General features: G+C 50.4%; 2 protein-coding genes across 13 annotated transcripts; one reads left to right on the top strand and one right to left on the bottom strand.

Moving 5' to 3' along the window:
- Positions 1 to 169: 169 nt before the first annotated feature.
- P2RX6 (purinergic receptor P2X 6) lies at positions 170 to 11835 on the bottom strand. Of its 11 annotated transcripts, none has more exons than XM_080401048.1 (11): positions 9505 to 11651; positions 8952 to 9023; positions 6328 to 6403; positions 5504 to 5597; positions 5140 to 5220; positions 4226 to 4367; positions 3916 to 4025; positions 3368 to 3461; positions 2213 to 2278; positions 1417 to 1494; positions 170 to 598 (listed from the first exon to the last, which is right to left on the bottom strand). In XM_080401048.1, exons 1-11 carry the CDS (start codon positions 9982 to 9984, stop codon positions 560 to 562), a joined length of 1332 nt encoding a protein of 443 aa, XP_080257174.1. In that variant the 5' UTR covers positions 9985 to 11651; the 3' UTR covers positions 170 to 559. The 11 variants fall into 11 exon arrangements, 7 of the variants coding, with proteins under 7 accessions (XP_080257174.1, XP_080257173.1, XP_080257172.1 ...); XR_013930315.1 differs by lacking the exon at positions 170 to 598 and adding an exon at positions 3070 to 3204 and having other exon boundaries at positions 1426 to 1494; XR_013930312.1 differs by having other exon boundaries at positions 1417 to 2278; positions 9505 to 11835.
- On the top strand, positions 11749 to 19813 carry LRRC74B (leucine rich repeat containing 74B). Of its 2 annotated transcripts, none has more exons than XM_080401148.1 (5): positions 11749 to 11883; positions 13606 to 13812; positions 15821 to 15930; positions 16522 to 16637; positions 18061 to 19813. In XM_080401148.1, exons 1-5 carry the CDS (start codon positions 11856 to 11858, stop codon positions 18119 to 18121), a joined length of 522 nt encoding a protein of 173 aa, XP_080257274.1. In that variant the 5' UTR covers positions 11749 to 11855; the 3' UTR covers positions 18122 to 19813. The 2 variants fall into 2 exon arrangements, with proteins under 2 accessions (XP_080257274.1, XP_080257275.1); XM_080401149.1 differs by having other exon boundaries at positions 11752 to 11883; positions 13672 to 13812.
- Positions 19814 to 21427: the final 1614 nt, after the last annotated feature.

Below are 21427 nucleotides of genomic sequence, written 5' to 3'. Positions count from 1 at the left end.
CAGCTCTTCCACCCCCCTGAGGATAGCCAAGGTGGGGGTGAGGCAGCCCTCCTACTCCCTGCGGAGACCCCAAGGATCTGGGTGGGGTAATGCCACCCCAGATGGAAGCACACAGGGGTGCAAGCACGGCCCCACAAAACCAGGGCTAGAGACAGAGAAGAGCCACCTCCTGCTTTCCAAACAGCTTTATTTTGTTGCATCCCTGTTTTTTCCCAGGAAATCAAGTCCCATGGCCATCTGGAACACGAAGAAGTGCAAAGTGCTTTGTGCTGAGTACAGGCTGGCCGCTCCCCAACAAGCTCTAGCTCCCACAGCAGCTCCGCAGCGTGGCTCTGCCTGGTCACCGGCCACTCAGTGCTGGAAGCTGCCCATGGGATGGCTTTGCGCTCCAGGAGCCAAGAACAACTGCTGAAGCAAACGTTTCTGCAGAAAAGGGAGACCCTAACCCCTGCAGGAGAACTGGGCCACCTCCACCTGGGCTGCAGCCGTGCCCCCATTGCATCTACCTGGAGGTTGCTCCCGAGTGAAGGGTGCTTGTGGCGGAGCATTCCTGATGTCCCTAAGCTGCAGCCTCGGTCTTACCTTTAGGGGGTTTTGCCTGCAAAATGAACAGGGGCATCTTACTATACTAGAGACAGGGGACAGCCCAGGTAGACGGTCCTGCACTGCTCTGCTCGGTCCCACACAGCCAGATTCATTGTTTGAGACCCCAACTCCACCAGCCGTTTGAGATCAGGCCTTAATAACAGATTTTTTTCTCCCCCCAGTAGGATGGCACAGCCCTTGGGCAGGTCACTGAGCTGGTGAACCTCTGTCCTCAGTAAGCCTTGGCCAGATAAAGCTGAAGATGACCCGAGCTAGGGCTGGCAGTTCTGCTCTGCAAGGGCCTCCCAGCCTGCATCCTGCAGCTCCCCGATTCACCAGAGCTGGGCAGTGCCGAAGCCTGAACCACACACGGCAAGAAAATCTGTCACTGAATGGCAGCGACAGCGCTGACACAGCGCCAGGGCACACCCTGAAGAGCTGCCCTCTCTCCATGTGGAGCTCGGCCAGATTTGGTTCAGAAGAGGGTAAATAAACATAGAGCTGGGTCAGGGTTTCTACAGTAAGGTCCCCTGGAGGACTCCTTGTTGTCTAACAGCAGTTGAGGTCATGGTGCAGCCTTCCCTGCAGTCCGGGTGCCAGCTGGGTCCCTCTCTTCCACCCTGCTGCCACTTGCTGTTAAACTTGTAAGAGTTTAATCTCCGTCACATTCAGTTCAGACCAGCCAAGCCCAAGAATCAAAGTCTAAAAACTACTCCACCAGGGTTTTCTGAGATCTTGTGAACTGAATTTTAACCAAGGGACAGAAAATATTTAAAACCGCTTGCAAAACTTCACTCCAACCTCATCCCTCCAAAGCGGCCCCATCCTTACCTCCTCGAACTTCTCCTTCCAGTAGAAGTCAGCCTTCGCATCCAGGTAGAGCAGAACCAGGTCACAGACCACTGTGGCCTGAAGACAGACAAATGCAGCAGGGCAGTCAGCAGGGAAACTCCCCACCCTGGCCCCCACCAAGCCTTGCAAGTTGGGCTCGCTGCCCCCAGCCCAGGCTACTCAGGTGGCTCCACCAGGTCATCCTGGACCTAACCTGCTCCCCTTTGCTGTACAGGAGGTTAGCCATGATCATCTGGGCTGCAGCACAGGGTGGCTGGTCCAGAGGAGAGCTGCTGTCACAGCTACATAAGGGACTGGGACAGAAGAGGGGGCAGGTTGGGGAGCCCAGGCTCCCCGTTACTCTGCTGAAAGGGAAGAGCCACAGAAGGGGCTGCCTTGTCTCTAGGAATGCAATGCCATGTCCATGCTGGAGCCAGACACTGCCTCCCTTTAGAGTTGGGGGAGAAACACAGGAGGCGTGCTCTCCTGCTGGCCAAGACCGCTGGAACAGACTAACCAGCAACACCTCACCAATGCACCTTCCCAGGGTCAACCCAAACACCCAGGCTCCACGAGATGTGCCCCTGACGGCGCTCAGTATCCTTGATCTGGCAGTGTCATTACTGCTAACGATCACAAACAGGAAAACGGGAGCTAACACCCTGCCAGACAACCTCCCCTCCCAGGCTGGCAGGCACCCAGGAAGCCTTGTACCCAGGCAGGGAGGGGAACAAACAGGTAAGTGGCAAAACCCAACCCACAGATCAGAGGAAAAGAGCATATCTGGAGTACTCACGGCACCAAAGAACGCGATGCCAGTGCCAAAACTCACAGCAGCAGGAATAATGCTGAACTTCCCAGCCTGGTGAGAAACGGGAGGTGGAAGGGGAAGACAGTGGGTAGAGAGTGGTGAGAGGGCTGTGGGACAAGCCCCACTGCGCAGCGTGCTTAAAGCCAGGAAGGTGCTGGAGGAAACTGGGGTCATTTCTCCGTGCCCAGCTGTAGAAACCTGACTGCTATTGCCGTGACTCAAAACCCCTCTGGCTGTCAAAGAAGGGACTGAGGCAGCTTGTGACTCGGTGGCAGCAGAGGTTACCGCGGCCCACCTACTCCTGGGGGCGCAGCGTGAGCCTCCCTCTTGCTGCAGAACCCCACCATGGAACTACGTCCCGGTGAACAGCAAACACAGCCCTGATGTGATGTGCCCCTCTCTGCATGAACGTGCCCGGTATCTCTGAGGAAAGAGATTTTGGGGTTCCTGCCTCTCTCCTGGCTATTCTCTCCTGCTCCACACCTCCCAGACCTGGTCTCACTACCCAGAAGCGGTGCACCCCATCCTGCACTGCATGCTTTGCCCTCTTCAGGTGAAAAGGCCACTGCTAAGCACGACACACCGTCTGTGGGACATCTCTCAGGGCAGCAAGTCTTCTCAGCGCAGACTCCACCTTGCAGCCGAGTTCTGAGTCTGTTGGTGATGCTGCACAGACTAGCATCAGCCACAATCATGCCCATGCCTTTTCTCTCCGAGGGTACAATTAATTAATAAGGACTTAATTGTCCAGATTCAGAAAAGTTCAGGTTAATCTTTGCCAGGGTGCTCCCACCACAGGACCCTCACAGATGCCCACAGGCCCTCTGCCCAGACAAGCTCACCTCGCCTGCAGGGCCCAGCACTTCACAACACCCATGTCAGATCCTCAGCGACAGAAGCCTCCCTGCTCAGGGCATTACCAAGAAGTTTCTCTTCACATGGGAGGGACCATTTTTTCCTGCTCTGCTTGCAAAACTCTGGAAAGAGGTGAAGAGCTCACCAGGGTGGGGAGAAGCGATGCCAGCAGGAAGCCATGCAGCCCGCCAGCTGCAGGAGAGGGCAGCAGCAAGTGGTGTGCAGTCAGCCCCGGTGACGAGACTGCCAGGACTGCGCATGCAGGGTCTGCAGAGGAGACGGTACCTGGCCATGCACAGAGATGTCAAAGCGGATCCCGTAGAGCTTCAGCAGATTCCGGTAGAGCCGCCGCTGGGAATCCCAGTAGTAGGAGGCAGTTCTGCATGAGACATCAGACATGGCTCAGAAAGCTATGGCAGCTCTGCACAGGCAGTGAGGGAAGAGGGCTGCCAGCACTGTGCGATTGCTGGGGCCACTGTGTGCCTGTACACAGCTTGTGACCTCCAGCGGGCTGCGACACGGACAACGCAGGTACTGCCACGACTCACTAGCTTGGCATCAGCAGGGGGACATCACTGTCTGCTCAGCACCAAGCCTGGGGTCACTGGAAGCATGCAGTTCCCAGTGCATCCAGTTCAGGGTCAACATGAGTGTGGACAGCCACATGTCCCTGCTCTCAGGCTCCAAACAAAGCAGAGCTACAAGATGGGGGAAACTACCAGGGCACCTGAGTACTGACAGACCCTGCACTGAGTTTCCACATCTCACTGTCTCTGCTGCTCTGAAGAGCATCAATCAGGAAAAATGAGATTCCAATTGCCCAGCATCCTCACCTAAAATTGTACCTCCTGTCCTGCAGGCTGAAGGAGTACTGTGGCTGGCACTGGGCAGCAGGGTGATCCAGGTCACAGTCCCACTCAATGCGAACTCCGATGCTCCCCCCCTGCAAAACACATTTTATTCCAGGAGCAGCACGGGAACACAGATTTGCTGAGTTCTTTACTGTTCAGACATTCACAGATCACACATTCCCTAAGCATTTCAGGGGTCGGCCCTGTCCCCTGCCCCTTGCCTACATCCTTGGGGAATTTGAAGTCATCCTCCATACTTTAGAAACAAAACCAAACAAAAACCACAAAGTACCAGCAGTGCAAGGTCTCCAAAGGTCTCTCCAGCTGCCTCCACCATGTCACGGACACGGAAGACGGGACAGGAGCGGTTGAAGAATGGATCATACATGCAGCTCTTGAAATAGGTGGGGTCATTGGTCTGCAAAGCATTGCACCTGAGACAGGAGAGAGGGGGAGCTGTCACAGGTTGAGTGGGGAGTGGGAGGTCAGGGAGCCGTGCTGCACAACTGAAAAGGAGACCCTCCTGCTCGAGTGGGACCACTAATGCTCCTGCTCTGGGGGGAGATAGTCATTGCCTCTCCTAAAGCCTCTGTTGGAGAGAGGGTGGAGGGAAGCCAGCCCAGAGGAATCACACACGGAGGTACCATCCTTTACAGGACCTGCCATGGTCCTTCCCCTCCCAGCAACTCTCCTCCACCTCTGCCTTTGCACACCTCCTTTCTTGCCCAGCACCTAGCTCCCACCGCCGTGAGATGTACCACCAGCCTGAGCTAGCACTCCAGGGGCGATAGCAGGGGCAGTTCATGCCTCCTGCCAGAGCAAGGCAGCACAGCCAGTGCAGCCCTTTACTGGACCTCTGTGAAACCACTTTGCAGGTACTAAACTGCAAAAATATAGGAGGTAAAATGAGAATGACTGGCCTTGTCTGGCTCTGTGGTGCTCTACAGAGGCAGACAGACAACCGTCCCCTTTGCTGAGGGCTCCCCATCCCATTGCTCTTACATGTGTAAACACAGGTGTCAGTGAAGCAACTGGCACTCTCCTGACCACACCATCCCGACCCATAACTGCCCGAGCCACCACGTATCCTGGATGGCACACGGCTTCCTGGATGCCTCAGCTGCTCAGCCCCTAGGCAGACACGCTCGGCACAGAGGCTGGACTAAGGCTGCACGCACAGTCCGGCCAGAGGAGTGGCATACTTACTTGGAGAAGTTAAATTTGGTGAAGTGGACAGTATTTTTTATAAAAAGAGTGAAATTCTCCGCCTCAGCCAGAAGAGGTTTCCTGGAAAACAACCACCAACGAACTCAAATTTTGCACAGTGGCCAAGGCATATCCCCATTCCCCTTGCTCTGCAGTCTATTCCACAATGCCAGTTCTGCTACAATGGACAGTTGCAAGAAATGCTCCTGCGTAAAGTTCTCGGGGTTTAACTGACCAGTACATCAATGTCACATATCTCCCTGAGCCTGGCTGCCCCTTGGGCAAGTATGATCAGGCTCCTGCTTACACAGAGGGAAGGAACCAAAGCTCTCAACGCCTGCTGTCCCTTCACCCTGTGCCTTACCTGGGCACGGTGTTGTTCTCCACAGGACACCAGCCATAGATCTCACAGGTGGAATGGGTGGTGTTGAACATCACACATTTCCCAGTTTTTATCCCTAAAATTGAGACAACGTATATCATTCACGATTCCTTTTCAAAACATCTTCTCTGCAGCTCCTCTCCTGGGACAGTGCCCTGGCCACAGGCTTGTCCTGGCCTTCTCAAAACTTGAACCACAAAGGCAACCCTGGGATAATCTCCACCCAGCAACTTCCCTATGAAACCTTCCCTTCAGGCTGAATGACAGAAGCTGGTTTACAAAGACAAGCAGCTACCTGCTGCTGTCAGCACCTGCCTGTCTATCACAGCCTCTCCTGTCCCGCAGCTGCTGATGCCACCCGCTCCTGGGATGGGAACACAATGAGCTGTGGTGATGCAGCACACAAAGCTTTGGCAACTGACTTCCTAGAGCTGAAATACCCTTTCCCAGCTGAACTCACAGGGGCTGCTAACATTAATCAGCATGAAATAAAAGCCAGGTTTTATTACAAGAAAACGTGTCAATCACATGGCACACTGGTTTCAATTCCAGCAGCCAACACCAGAAACAAAGCACCCCTGTATTTGCTGTCAGAACACCTTGTGCCCACAGCACCTGCTTGTCCAGCCGTGACAGGTCACTGTAAGATTTTGGGAAGAATAAAAGGCCGGAGAGCTCTTCCGTGCACACTTACAAGAAGCACTGAACTCGGGTAGTCAGGCACCTTTGTGGGTCTGTGGTTCTGTTTCCTACCAAACATGAGTAATGAAATGATTGGGGTTTTTTTTTAGCAAAGCACTTAGTACCGTTACCGTGAACCACCGGGTTTCCCACGGGACAGTCTGCATCTTCTGTGCACACCGCATCAAGAACCGAGGGGCTCTGAGAGAGGCAGAGAGAAGCACTGTTACTGGGCTGCGCAGCTGCCTGTGGCCACGTGGTCACACATTTCCACGCTACAGCTCCTGTTTCTCCAAGGATGTCCCAAATGCTTACAGAAGACATCTCCCATGTCCAGAACCTGGGCAGTCTCCAGCCAGTGAGGAGAGAGGCATCTCTGAGGAGCAATCCTTCCTGCCTGTCTCCACACTCTGGGGCACTCGCCTCAGAGGTGGAGGAAGCCTCAGGAGCTAGCTTGGACCTTTCGGTTGGGACTGGGAACAAGCACAGCTGGGTTCAAGAGGGCCTTAATAGCAGAACCCATCAAGCACCTTGCAAAATGCCACCCCAATTCTCACAGGGAAGAGCTGAAGAAACCCAAAATACAGCATAACACAAGTTTTACAAGAGACACTGAAAGCTTCACCTTCACTCTTGACCCACCTGATTGCCAGTAGCAGCAAAAAGTTCCTATTCAAACACAGAGAGATGATGGCAGGTGGTGGAATGTGAGTAACACCTTGACCCAGCCACTCCCAGGCCACCACAGAAGTCACCAGCCTTCAGAAACCCACTTCCCTAGGCCCAGAAGGGCACAGAGGCCCAAAGGCAGGTGATGAAACCCCAGTTATGGAGTAAGAAGAATGGGAGAGTCTGTCCAGGCTCTCCCAGGATAGCCTCAGCCTCTTGTTCCAGGTGTGAAACCCACCACAATGAGCAGAGAAGTGCCTTAGGGCTGGGTATGCCTAGGGGTATGGAAATCATTACTGGAAGCAGAAGAGCAGCATTTTGGGATTGCACAGGACATTGAGGGGATGGGATGTTTAGGGGAGGAAGAAAAGGCATGGAAAAAGAAGGATCTAGGTCATCTGAGAAGGAACCATGATTGAAGTGAAATGATCCCTTAGTCCCAGAGCCTCCATCCAGACAGAGTGGATGCACTGACTGTCTAATACCTTCTGGCTCTAAGTCTCTGTGGATCATCTTCCTTAACTTTCAGAGCACCTTGCAAATAGAGGCAGAGAGTTTCCAACTACTCAAAGTATTTGAGATCAACATTGAAAGGTCTCCCCAAGAGGTAAGTCACAGATCAGCCACAGATCTGAGCTCAACACAGATGTCAGCTGCTAAAACAAACTGTCCTGCATTTGGGTGCTGCCTCTGGCCCCAGCCAGCCTTTTCCCTGGTCCACCACCACAGGATACTTTGGTGATCAAGAATATGCAGAATTTCCTGCAAAGTCAAAAGCTGTCTCTGCTAAATCTTCAGTGTCAGCTGCAGCCCCAAAGCTGCAAACTGAGAAACTACTGGATATAGCAGCACAGAGTGAAGGCTGTGACAGACACCCAGACACACCACAGCACTGTAATGGGATGAAAGGCTCTGCTCTCTCTGTATCCTTGGCCACCCACTGCAAAAATAAGATCCAGAGATGCCCATAACTGCCTGTGAGAGAGCCCTGAAATGCTCTGTGGCATTTCACTTCTTCCCTGGGGACATTCCTGCAGCTATCAGTACTTGAGGAGCTCTCGATGTTTTAAAGAAGGATCACTAGTACTATTTTTTCCCCCTGAACCAAAACCAGGATTGCCCCTCCTCTCCAGCCCATGGGCTGCGTTTGAAGAGCAGCTCATCCTGGCAGCCTGCAGCACAGGGCAAGCTGGGAAGCAGGGTCAGGCTGGGAACAGCACAGCCGACCACAGCAAAAGCCGAAGAGACCATTAGAACAAACAGTGCTTGGCTCAGACACAAGGTGCCAGCAGTGCCTTAGCTTTTAAGCTTTTAAGACATTTGCTCCTGTCTGCCAAGCAGGGTCCAGCTTTGGGAGAGTTCAGTTGAAGAGCTGGCCTGAATCCAGCCTTAAAGGGACGATTTCTTCCACTTCCATATACCACTAAGTGCTAGCTGACTGGGAAAACACCTAGACCTTGCACTCCATTCCTCCTAAAATTAGGACACCAAAACAGAAAGGTTACCAGTCCTGCAACTGGGAGTTGTAAAGGAACACACGACTCAGGCATCCACAGAGTGCGTGCAAAAGCATCAGGAAAAATGGCAGAGCACAGGTAAAAGCATGGAGCAGCAGGTCAAGAAATCAAGAATATATGTGAGACTTCAGGATCCTGGTGACAGGCAGTGCTGATGTCAGCCGCACTGCGGAGATGGAACAGCATCAGGGCAACACAGCTCTGCCTCCCCAGAGCAGCTCCTGTCCAAAGGCTGCAGAAAGCCTGTAAAGATCATATGGCGTCACCATCCCCCAAAGAAGCCCAGAGAGCAGGTGAAGCCCCACCAGTGTCCCTTGTCCTTCTGGTCACCACAAATGATTCTAGTCAGATCACTTGGACACATGTCTTGGTTCATGCAGATATGACAGAGGAAGTGCAAACGAGCAAGTAAGACCTATGGGGCAATGAGAACGAGGAAAACCAGGTTTGTTTGGAATGAAAATCCATCTCCCCCCTTCTGTGTGGTCTTGCATTGCGGCACTGACCAGTTTTATAGCTGGACCCCCCCCGGGGCTGGGCTGGGGCCAGCACAGGTCACTTACCTCGGGGCAGGTGCCTTGGGACTGCTGTGCCGTAGCGATGAAATTGGTCACCAGAAAAAGCACGTTCTCTCCCTAGGAAGCAAGCAGGCGCCTTCAACAAGACATTTACACCACCACACCCCCCAGCAGCAGAGCAAACAATATATTTTCTTCTTTTTTTTTTTTTTTTTTTTGGTTTTGTAATTTACAACCTTAACTTCGCCTTTGCCTTTCCCAAAGGGCTGGCACAACTTCTGCCAACCGCCCCGCTCCCCTCAGCTGGACATGGGGGAGCTGGGCTGTACCTGGGAGGGGGGCACGGTCGTACCAGGTGGGAGTGTGGGGTCGGGCCGTACTGGGGGTGTGGGGGGTCAGGGTCGTACCCTGGTGGGGAGGGGGTCAGGGCAGGGTCCTACCTGTGTGGGGGTCGGGACTGGGTCGTACCTGGGCGGGGGGTGTGCGGAGGGCAGGGCTGTACCCTGGGGGGTTGGGGCAGGGCCGTACCTGGGGGGGGACGGGACGGGACATGGGCCGTACCGGGACGGGGGGGGCGGGGGGAGGCGCCGGGCCGTACCTGGGGGGGCCGGGCGTAGTCCGCCGCGTCCCACAGCCGCCGGCCCTTGCCCACCGCCTCGGCGACAGCCGCCCCCTTCATCTTGGTGACCACGGCGGCGCGGGGGGCACGGTCGGTATCCTGGTAGCCCTTCCGTGCCAGCAGCACCCACCTGCGGGGGGGCGAGGCGCGCTGAGGAGACCCTCGGCCGCCCCAGCACCTCAGGCAGGAGCCTGGCCGGGCCCGCGACCGGCTGACCGCGGCGGAAGGGGACCGCCCTACCCGAGCACGTAGCCCAGCACGCCGAGCTGGAGCAAGCGGTGCAGCAGCCCGACCCGCCGGTTCCGCGTCAGCGCGAATTTCACCGTCTTGTAATCGAGGAGGGCCCCGCACGCCCGCAACGGCGCCTGGCTCCTCATGGCGGCCTGTGAGGCACTGCGGGCGCTTCCCGCCGCGGCCCCGCCCACGGCCCCGCCCCGCCCCGCCCCGCCCCGCAGCCATGGCCGCGGCAACGGCGCAGATCGGCAGCGCCCAGGGTGTGGCGTGAGGCGGCCCCGCCGGCTGAGGCTCGGCCCGGCCCGGCCTCCGCGGTTGGTGTCCCCGGGGGCGGCCCACGGGGACGCCGGGCTCGTCCCCTGCAGGTCCTGGCAGGCAGCGGCCTGGCACGGGCCGAGGCCCGGCCGAGACCCCGCCGAGGCCCCGCTGAGGCGCTGTAGGAGCAGCCACAACGCGGCAGGCACCGGGGCGTCGTGGGAGCTGCTGGGTGAAACTGACTCCATCACTCTTCCCCCACAGGCGAGGAGGGTGGCAGTGGCCCGGTGGGACAGAGCCGGTACCGGGCTGTGTGCAGGGCCTGCGGTGTGACCCTGGCCTCCTGTGGCGTGCACCAGGCCGCAGGCCAAGCGTGGGGCCTTGGCCCACGGGTGAGGGGTGGCAGCACTGTCACCTTGTGTGAGGGACACTTGCGCTGGGCTCGGGGCTGCAGAGCCTGTCAGGCAGCTGGGGATGTCCCCTCCGTCACCCTGCCCTCATGCGCCGCTATGGTCCCTCACCAGAACCAGAAACCAGCGCAGATGCCCCATCCAAGGGACTGTCAGCTTTGTCTTTCCCACTAAGCAGAATGTTTTCGTAACTCCTCTGAGTATCTGAGCAACCCAGGTTTTATGTCAAAAACGTGTCAAGGACCCTTTTCTGCCCACCATGCTGGCAGATTAGGTACCAGTTAGGAGCCAGCACTACCCCACACGAGGTTTGCTGTTGGGCGAGCAGTAGCGATCTGCCCACAGATGGTTTTGCAGGGCTTGGAAATGGGGATCGCCTCCCCTGGATGCAGGAGGGGAGGTGTGAGGATGGGATGCGCGGGTGTGTCATTACCTCTCTTCCCCCTTGGGTCAAGATTTTTTCCAGAGAGTGCGTTGTCTCCCCTGGGGTACTCGCGCATCTTTTAAATTAATGTTTTTAGGAAGAAATTATAAACCTTTTGTACATTCCTGCATTGGTTCGTGTCGGGTAGTCCCACCCATGAAAGCTGCCTTCAGTGGGCATGGCATTTTGGAGATGCATAGTTTGGACCATGAAAAGGGTGCAGCCTTTCGTACTAGTTTTTGGTGATCAGCCTTTGTGTTAAGTTTGTTTTATCTGGAATAGTTCTCTGAATTACCTTCCAGTTCATTTTCCTGTGTCTGATATCCAAGGCTGGAGAAAGTAATTCGATTTTGCAGTATCTGTTGAGTAATCACAAGGTCATTGCTATACTTCTGTTTTAACTGTAAATATTTTTGAAATTAAGAATTCCTGCTGGCAGACATCAGGATATTGGTGCAATACAGGCTTCTTAAATGTCGAGGTCAGGATTCAGAGCAGCCATAAGTAAATTAAAGGGGAACTTACTATGGCTGTACTCAGACTGCCAGGTAGAAGTGATGTCCAGAAAGGTACAACACACGGTGGGCCAGAACCTTTTCCTCTGTGTCATGAATATTGACAGCAGAAGTGTTTTTCATCATTTTTATAGAAGGAGAAATTAATTCTTTAATAACATAAATGAAATATCTTAAATCATATTCAGTGTTTGCTTTTCCAGTCTAGCTTTAAATGATTTTGGAAGAGGAATCTTTTTGCACGATTCTGCTGATGGCTTTGTGAAATTCCCCTGCGCCCTGCCAAACCAATGGGAGCTGAAACAGAAAGATTCACAGGAGGTTTGTAAACACAGTGAAACTGTAAATGACCTGGGTTGTTTGTTGTTTTTTTCTTTTGTTGTTGCAAGGTGCCAGAGCTTTAGCTCTTTCCTTAATGGTTAATACCTCTATGGTCACATTAGACCTGGGTGACAACTGGCTGTAGGAAAAGGGGCAGCTGCAATTACAGAGATGCTGAAAGAAAACTGCTACATTTCAGGTTTGTATTCTCCCATCTGCTGTTCTCTGGTGGATGCATTGGTGTAGAGGAGGAAATTGTGCTGGTTTTGTGGATTTAACCAGTCCTGCTGTCACAGTGACTGTGTGTGAAAAGGGTACCGGAACTGGAGTACTGTTTGAACAGTGAGTGTTTAAAACTGCTGCTTTGTCACCTTTTTGCACTTGTTTTCATAGCATTTACTTTTGTGAAGTTAGGATGCCACTTACTGGAGTGCGTTCAGTCCTGTTACTCCTGTGAAGCTTCTGGAAAGCCAGGAGAAAGAGCAAGTTTTGGCTTTGATTGAGGATCAGAAACATCCTCCTGAAACTTAAAAGACTGTTGAGAGGATGCAGTTAATAACAGTTAAGGCTTTGTAAGTTGAATTTGCACAACTGGCGTCTAGGAAAAGGGGCTTCTCAATAGGGACAAGTGGAAGAGAAGCCCATCTAGAGTGAATCTCTAAGCCTCTGTTCTAGCCACACACATCTGCTCTTCCTAGGGACATTTCATGTGTCTTAATACCTCTGTGGTATTAGACTACAGATAGTGCAGATACAGGGAGCAGAAGCAGAGTTGCACTTCCTGAATTTAAGTCTCAGTCGGGCAGTGTTCTGTCTAGAGATGATGGTTTTAGTCCCTGCTTTTCTAGGGTCGATATGCCTGCCTTTGATAATTAAAGTGGCATCTCCTGGTCATATGTGGACAGGTTGTCTGGGTTGTGGGTTACACGTGGCAGGGTCCTGTGCTGGCTCTGCAGAGCTGAGTTTGGTGGGATACATCTGGTTGTGCCAGCACATACCCAGAGGCACTAACAAGCCCTGTCATACCTGAGGTTGTTATGTGCAGAGACAGTCTAGGAGTCCCTGTGCGATGCTTCTGTGTGAAGAACGCAGAGCAGGGCCCAGGATGGGTCTGTGTGGAGCCCCTGTCATGTCTCTGCATTACATTTTCCAGCACTTGCATTAACCTGCTCTTTCGGTGTCTGAATCTCCAGGCCTTTGCTACAATATAGGCAGAACTTTCTCTAAGTCATGCTGGTCGCTACACTGAAGGTTGTAGTTTATTCACAAAGAACACGGCCAGTTTAGACAGCTGAAAACACAACTCTCATATAACTAAGGCAACCCTAATCTGTTTGGTTAGGAACTCATCATGGATGAAGGGGACAGGTTCTGTGCTCTGAACTGCTTGTTAACATGGGATTTCCTTATTTTTGTTTTCTAGTGGTTGGATTCAGTATTAAAGGTTCTCTTCTGTGCTAGGAAAATTCATTCTGTATGTAGGTGGGCGGTGAAGTTCATGCTTTCATATTTGGGTCTCTGTCTGCCTTCACATCCATTCGTGTTGTTACATTCAGCATTGCGGTCGCTCCCAGCCTATGCTCTTTTCTTCAAGCCACAATGAGGAACCAGGAAACCTGCTGTCACTTTGCTGAGTGTAGGTTGTGCTTGGACTGGGAAGCACACATGTACAAGGAGCACTTTTGTCTCATATGTCCCATATTTGTGTGGTAAAACTTGAATGAGCCTAACTTAGGGACAGGCTGTACATTCAAAAATGAAGTTATGTTGTTCCTGCTAAAATATTATGTTAGACCAGGTTCAGCATTCTTATTTTGCAAGTCTGGCACTGCTTCTGCCATTGCAGCATAGAGGTCAGGCGCCTCCCTGCCATCTGACAGGATATGATTTGATAATCTGATAGTGTTTTTTCTTTCGCCAGTTGTCAATTTATCTGACAATGAATCAGGTGTTGAAGGAGCTAAGACCTTTTCCGCTATGCTTCTAGAAAATACTACAATTGTGTCCCTCCAGCTCTCAGGAAATGAATATGTTGATCATGCAGCCAAGTATTTAGCAGATGCCATCACAGCAAACAGCAAAGTGGAAATTCTGGATCTAAGTTACAACATGTTTGGTGACAAAGCAGGTAAAGTACTGTCTGTGCAGCTGGCACAGAGAGGGGTGCTGGGGCAGTTAGCAATGCGGCTTAATGAGTTGCTTGCCTGCCTCAGACCTTTGGGGAGCTGGGTTGGTTAATATTTTCAGTTTCCTGAGAAGTATTTTTGGCTCTTTGTAGGCAAAACCAGTGTCAAGCTATCATCATTCACCCATCTTCATTCTTACCCTCTTCTTACAGCATTGCAAGCTTTACCTCTTCTGTTTCTTTCCCCATTCTTCCTAGTTCACAAGTTCTGATGGTCTTCCTTGCTTATTTTTTTCATCGTTATTTCAGCTTTCACAGGTGTGTAAAATGCTTAATAACAGCAGAAAACATCCAGCAGAATGAAGTTTGCCAACAGTCCTTCTGTCTAGCTCCTCACCACTGAGAGGTCATTCCAAGTGCCAAGGGGAGGTGTGGGAGTGGAACAGGCAGTTGTATGTCCCTGATACTCTGCCACCCTTGACAAGTTGTGGTTTGGGGACTTCCTTTGCTAGTGACTTTGTCTATTTCTTTTCTTGTTGGTCTTGACCTTGCTAATACATGTTGGTCTTTTTCTTTGGCTCCTGATTTTTAAGCATGCTGTTACTTAATTGTTACATCCTTGCATTCACAGTGCTCCTGTGATGATGTGCGATATAATGAAACCCAGTTATTGCGCTCTGGGCTTTAGTCTGTTCTGGTTTCACCAGGCTTACTTGTGCTGGGCTGAACTCCTCCGTCTTTCTGACTGTCCACTTCTGTAGTACACTCCTCATAATACCATTGCTAATCCCTGACTTTTAAACCTTTATGCTCATCTCCTTTTTGCACCTTACTGGCACATGCTTCATCTTCTCCATCTGTGGCTCTCTAGGCGACCCCAGCCACATGTTCTGCTACTATCTCCAGGGTGAAGACTCACAAATCTTCTCGTGCTCTGGGTCTCACTCTACAACCATGCACCAAATCTCTCTACTTCCAACACTGTCTGTGATGGGTACATAATCAAAAAGGGAGGTCCTGAATTTTTCTCTCCCATGCCACATCCCATGCCATCTGTCAAATCTACATTTTCCCTGTATTTTGTCGTTCATGAAAAATTCACAATCTTCTCTCCATCCACTGCTTTATGACTCTTAATCATCGCACATCTCACTTGCTATAGCCTCCTTCTTGAAGATCCTCCATGTCTTCAGTGGGCTTCTCTGGCTCACAAGAGAGGAAACAACCATAATCCTCTTCTCTTCTGGCCACCAGGAACACACTAGCCATTGGCTTTGTTCCTTCCCAGTTTTGCCCTACTTTTTTCCTCATTTTGACTTTTGAAGGCTGCGGTGGCTGCTTTTCTCTCCGCCCCTATCCTGCTCAGGTTCTGCTGCCTTCACAATCAAACAGCTTTCCTAAGTCTTCTGGTCTTCAAGCATGGCAATGGCTTCCTTTTCTGTGCTGGCTCACGACCTCATTTCTTTACTGTCCCAGTGGAAACTCACAGAACACTTGCTGGGGAAGTCTATTCAGATTTTATGACAGTGGAGCTTTGAGAGGGGTTAAAGAGAGAGTGGAGCTGGCTTCTCTGCCATCAGAGCAGACCAGCAGGCTTCAGTTGGCTGGAGGCCAGAGCTGGGGAAGGGTGAGGGACTGTGGGAGGCTACCTACCTGCTTGCTTGTTCTCAGCTTTCAGACTCTTGTCAGGCTGGAGAATGAGCCTGTGCAGTCACATCTGCACACATGAGCAGCATACCCTGGCTTTGTGATACAGGGAATGGATCTTCTCTCCCTCTTTGCTATGTTTGCAGCCTGTGGTCAGAGCACTCATATGCTTTATTGTCCAGCAGCTTCTGCTTTGTGTTTATGGTAAACAAGGTACAAAAGGAAATAGTTTTAAATTTAATTGCCTTCCCAGACGTAATATAGACAGTTGCAGAGAAATATCTAAACTAACCTGAGCTCTGTTTTAACTCTTAAACATAATCCTTTTAATGCTTAAATTGTTTGGCTTCATCTTTTTTCTGAGGTGAAATTCTTGGAACAGCAATAGCAGAAAACATTGGATTAAAGAAACTTAAAATCAGCTGGAACCATTTCCATAGCCAAGGGGCAGCTGCCTTGGCCAAGGGCTTGGGGGTAGGAAATGTTGTCGCTCCTGTTTTTAAATTGTGAGAAGTCACATGAAACTTTTATCTGTTTAAACAAGCGTGAACGCCATCATGTGCTGTTTGCCTTATGCCCTTGCCTGTCTGACAGCCATCTATGGTCTGGGATTATATAGACCTTGGAATTAAGAGTGTAAATTCATCCATTGTCTATTGACATACTGCATGTGTTTTTATTTCTCCATTTCTATTTCCTTCCCTTTTTAGAGTCAAAATTACTATAAATAATATTTTGAATTGTTTCATTTCACTTCTGATTCCTAAATCAATACAGAAATTGTTCTGTAGTTTATATACAGGTTTTACCCTACTAAAAGGAAGTAGTCTCTCATTAAAATAAGAAACAGTTCTTCTAACCTCTTAGGCTGAAAGGGGCCACTACAGTAATTTAATTCCATCTCTTGTCTAATGCAAATCACATGTCCCATTCAAGGACTAGGGGAGTGACCCCCAGTCGCTTTTCAGACAGTAGAAGGGATGGTAGTGCACAGGCAGGATATTTCTCCAAGGTTGAATCAAGTGACAGGGAAATTTTCACTTGTGTGTTTATGTCACACCACAGGCAAACATGTTCCTCAAAGCACTGGATGTGTCCTACAATGGCTTTGGCAACAGTAGAGCAGCTGCCTTGAGGGAGGTTTTTAAAGCCAACAATGTGCTGGAAGAGCTCAGCATTAGGTGAGTCAGATTTGGTCCTGCTGCACATTTTCTCCCATTTTGTAGTTGGTGGGCAAAGCCTGCAGCAGCCATTCTGCAGAGAAGGCAGCTCTCTCTCACCAGGTAGGTCTCAGCACAAGGTCTCTCATACACCTTAGGAAAAGAGCATCACTTCTGGAACAGAGGCTCTGTCTCAGGCTAGTAGCCACTAACGCCCTTAGAATCATTTAGTTAGCAACTACTTTTGATTTCTAAAAAAAGAAGTCAGTTAGTTGTTCATTGAGTAGAAATTTGTGTCCCTAACTCATACGCAACGTAGGTCACTACATCTGAGGTGATTATACAAGATCTGTTCATAGATGGAGGTTTAATCAATGGTATTTCAGGCAAAATTAACACACCAAAGTGCCGAGGTCTGCTGTAGGATGGGACTTGCACCTCAGCTCTGCTGACTGTATTGACTGCATCACCATGGATACATATGGAGACTGTGATGGTGAGCTCAGAGGAAGGAGTTGCCCTGCAGTCACCTGCATTTGATCAGCTGGATCTTGTCCTTCCTGGCCCTTAGCTGTGAACAATCCAGATGTCCACCCACCACCTGATGATCCCTGAAATGTTGAGCCTTCCTCTGGCAGCTGGTGCCTGCCTTTTGTACCTCCTCCTCTCCAGCTGTTTTAACTTCTCTTCTTGTAGACCGTCCTTCTGAGCTTATTATCCATCCTGCCATTGTCCTCACTTTCTCTCCAGGCCTTTTTTGTTTGCTTGTTTTCCACCTTTATTCAGTTTAGCTCACTGTCTTTTGGCAGTGCAGTGAGGAGCTTGTGTGAAAACCCCTATCTTCCTTTGATTTCTGTGCTACTTCATCATCATTTTAGCACTTACACCTCTTGCCCTGGGAGCAGAATGCTGCTGTAGAGTCTCATACCTACCTGTAACATGGTGGTAGTGACTAACAGCCCTGGCTTTTACAACCTTGTGTCAGAATTCTCAGTTTGGGTTAAGAGAGCACAGAATATATTTCAGTATCTGTTTTCTGAGGGAGGCTGGATCCTACCGCACACTTGCTTACCTGTAGTGATTTTCCCATCTAGGATACCTCTGTGAACAGAGAGCTTGCAAAGCTGTGTGATGCTGTGAGAATACTTTTCCAAAATCATCTTCTCAGATATGGTGGAAGCATGAAGTTGCAGAAGAAAAATCAGTCAAAGGCTTATTTTCAAAGGCTTATTACAACCTGAAGTGGTGGGTAATTCCCAGAATGCAGTGGCTTCACGTGAGTCTTTTTGGGGCTGGTTCTTCGGCACTTCTGCCTAACACCCCAGTGCCACTCACCAAGCCCGTGACACAAGGATGTGTCAGGGCAATGCTAAGGCAGGATCTGTGCAAATATTGGCTACGTCATCGTTGCTGACACTTGGAAGTTCTGTCTTTTCACTTTCAGATTTCTGCTACGACCAGCTCTGAGTCTCTTCCAGCACATGCAAGAGCATCCTCATGGATGAGAGTCCAGGGGCTCCTTTTTAATCATCATCATTGTGTGTAGGACATTTGTCTGGTGGAACATCACGTGCTGTAGGTGCTGCTGGTGCTTGGATCCATAGCCCGCCACAGTGGGGTCTGTGCAGCCTGAGAGTGCACTTACTATGTTGAAAGCAAAGTCATATTCAGAGATGTGCTGTGAACAAACGCTTTCTGTCTTAGATTTGTTCTCCTGTTAAACAGCCAGGATTGCCTTTGCCGAATTTGCTGTCAGATGCACTGGTGACTCATTTTCATCTGCTTCCTACGACAGTTCTTTAGCCTTACATGGAGCCCACATTCCCCAGAGTAGAGCCCCTGCCCCGGGTCATGACTGGCATTATTTCCTGGATGCATGCTCTTGCTTTTGTCACTGTTACACATGGTGGATGCGACAAGTTGCCTGGAAATAGGACAGGCACTCAGTGGTTGCTCAGCAATGACAACAGCACGTGGGCTGTGACTTTTCCCCTCCCTGAGATGTTTTCTGTGATCCTGGTATAATCCGGTGGATCCCTCGCTACACTCTCTGGGACACCTGGGCACTGTGATTCAGGGAGAGGGGTGGAATTGTGAGCTTCTTAAGGAGCACTGGGAAGGAAATCATGTCTGTGTTCTAAGAAGCCTGGCTTAACTCTCCCTCTCCTGCTCTCTGTGAAGAAGTTGTTTCTTGCGGTTTGGGAAGGGGCTGAGGATGCTCACACAAACAGCTCTGGCTTGGGCTGGAGGTGCAGGGAGCTCTGCTTTGCAGTCAGAGGGCAGCAAACCCCAGTGGTGTTGCCGTGCTGCCTTAACCTAGCTGTGGCTATACACAAATAATTGCCTTTCATTCCCTGAAGGTTGCCAGACATCGTTTGTAAAGAGTGTGCAACAGTCTCAGTGTACCCACGGCTGCAGCTAGGCAAGCCTGCTCTGTCCCCAGGCATGGCAGTGTGCGTGGGTTTGATTGCCTGTTTCACCGACACACCAGCTGGCAGGTCTGGGGACATCCAGGCAGTTCTGTCCTGTAAGGCAGTAGTGACACCTCTCTGAGATGGCAGCTTGTGAAAAGCAGGGGCCAAAATTCAAGTAAGCTTTTGTCAGTCTTTGTAGAGTACCAAGAGTACAGGCTACCACAGCAGTTGGCTGGTGCTCTGTGTTTTGCCTTATGCTTTTTTCCCTGGAACAACAGCATTATTATCCCCTTGCTCACTTTGGTATTTAATTTACCTAATAAATGTGCCTACCAGTGAAATTGCACTTAGTTCTCAGCAGAAGATGAGGTTTAGCCTCTTTATTTGAAAATAACTCTATGCAGTTATGATTTACCTAATGGAGCCTGTCCTATAAATGTGCAAATTATTTTACAGTTACATATCTAAAAAATAATGTCTGTGCCTTGGATTCACACCTGTCTGTTTACACCATTTGGAGAGGTCTCTTGCGTGTTGTTAAGGTCTGTAAATCTGGGTTGCTTCTAGAAATTGCAGAACCATCCTGACACCCCCTCGACCTCTAGATGAAAACTGCATGTATCGAACACAGAAGATGTTATGAAGCTTGATTTAAATCAGTATAAGTACTTATATTTTAAGATATTTAGTTACCATTTATTGTTTCTGTTACGTCCCTTGCTGCTAGCCCTTCCTGTGCTCTCCAAAGAGGAGATGCAAATTAAAATTGTATTAAAAAGTTAATACATACGAAGTCCATCCTTGTTCCCCAGCTGGTGTAGCTAGAGAAGATCCACTTACCCCTGCCTTGACACATCGATTCATTAAGCACTGCAGTTGGACCTGGGTGTTTTTAAGTTCAATATCTATCGGTGTACCATTTGGGAACCTAAAAATACCAGGTGAACCAGCAGTGTTTTATGGGGTAATGTAACTGGGATATGTTCAATTGTCCTGTGGGTTTGATGAGAGAAGGAGGTGGCTGTGGCAAACTGAGCGTTTGCCTGCTCTGTGTGCAGGCAGGATGGCACAGGCAAGATTGTGGAGGCAGGATTTGCCCTCTGGGAGGGCTGGAGGGAGAAGAAGGAACAGGCAGCCAGAGCTGCCCTGCAGGAGGTTTTGTGTGTGAAGTTGCAGGGATGTGTTGTACTTTGGCAGCTGCTGCGAAAGGTTATGAGGAATTAACGTGGAGAGTTATACCGAGCGCCATATTTCTGTTGTACTGAAATAGCAGTTACTCGTAATTTACCTGGCAGTCTAGTCTCCCCAGCTGGTTTCCCCATTCCTCTTTCCTCCAAACTCGGTTGTGTTCTTTTTCAAGTTGGGAACTAATCTGGGAATAACTCACCAGAAGATTTGAGTCCCTGTTCACCTTGTAATTTCCAGTACTGAGCTTGTTTGTTGGGGTTTTTTTTGTTTTGTTTTTGGGTTGGTTTTTTTTTTCCTGAGTGTTATTTCAATATTGTTCCTTTTTGGTTTCTTCACCAAACTTCCAGGTAGCCAGTTGGATGCCTTGTGGAAGGTTCTATAGTACAACAGCACTGCTGCCTCTTTCCAAGCTGCTGTCCCCATCAGAGCACAGAGGTTACACAAATCCATATTAATTGTCACAAATGGTATTTTTTTCCTCAGTTCTTGAGCAGCTCTCATGTTGATCAGTGTCCTTTTGAGGCCTTGGATTTCCTCGCACCCCTTCACCTTTTTGAAGGATCAGCCAGCTTGTTTTCCTGCAGTGCTCTGGGCCTTCCTCCAGCTGCTGATTATTTCTGGGAAAAGTGCATTAATGCTCCAGGGAAGCTCACTGCCTAACTCCACATGAAACTCTTCTGGTGTAAGTTACGTAGGTGATCACTAAAGTTTTAGCTGTAGTACTACTAATAAGCATCATCTGAAGGCAGGGCTGGGACAGAGGAGCCTGTACATGACTCCTAGCTTCTCCTCCAGCACAGCAGAGTTTTTCAGGAGCGCTTTCATCTCCTTTACAATATTGAGTGTGCTGCCGTGCAGAAAGGTGCCTTAGCTCTTGTCCCAGCAAAGATCAGGGCCCATGGGGTTTGGTGCTGTCCTAAAGGGCTTCCAGTGTAGCAAGGGAAGCCCAGGCAGGTGGGATCATGAGAAATCAGCTGTCCTTGCTCCAGAAGAGGAACAGCTCACTGCAGCCCATTCCTGACAGCATCTGATGGACATTTCGTAACCTCTCAGGCAAAGTTATTCTTGCCAGAAGCAAGTGTTTCTAGTCTGTTGCCTAAATCTCCCCCGTGACAGTTTAAGTCCATTGCTTCTTGCCTTGTCTCCTGTGCACGTGGTGAAGATTTATCCTTTTGTGGCTGTGTGGTTGGAGACTGGCCTGTCTGCTGT

The sequence above is a fragment of the Falco punctatus genome, assembly GCF_963210335.1.
Source record: "Falco punctatus genome assembly, chromosome: 1".
Taxonomy (NCBI): Eukaryota; Metazoa; Chordata; class Aves; order Falconiformes; family Falconidae; genus Falco; species Falco punctatus.
Note: the sequence above shows the minus strand (reverse complement) of the source record. Positions and strands in the feature narration are given on the sequence as shown.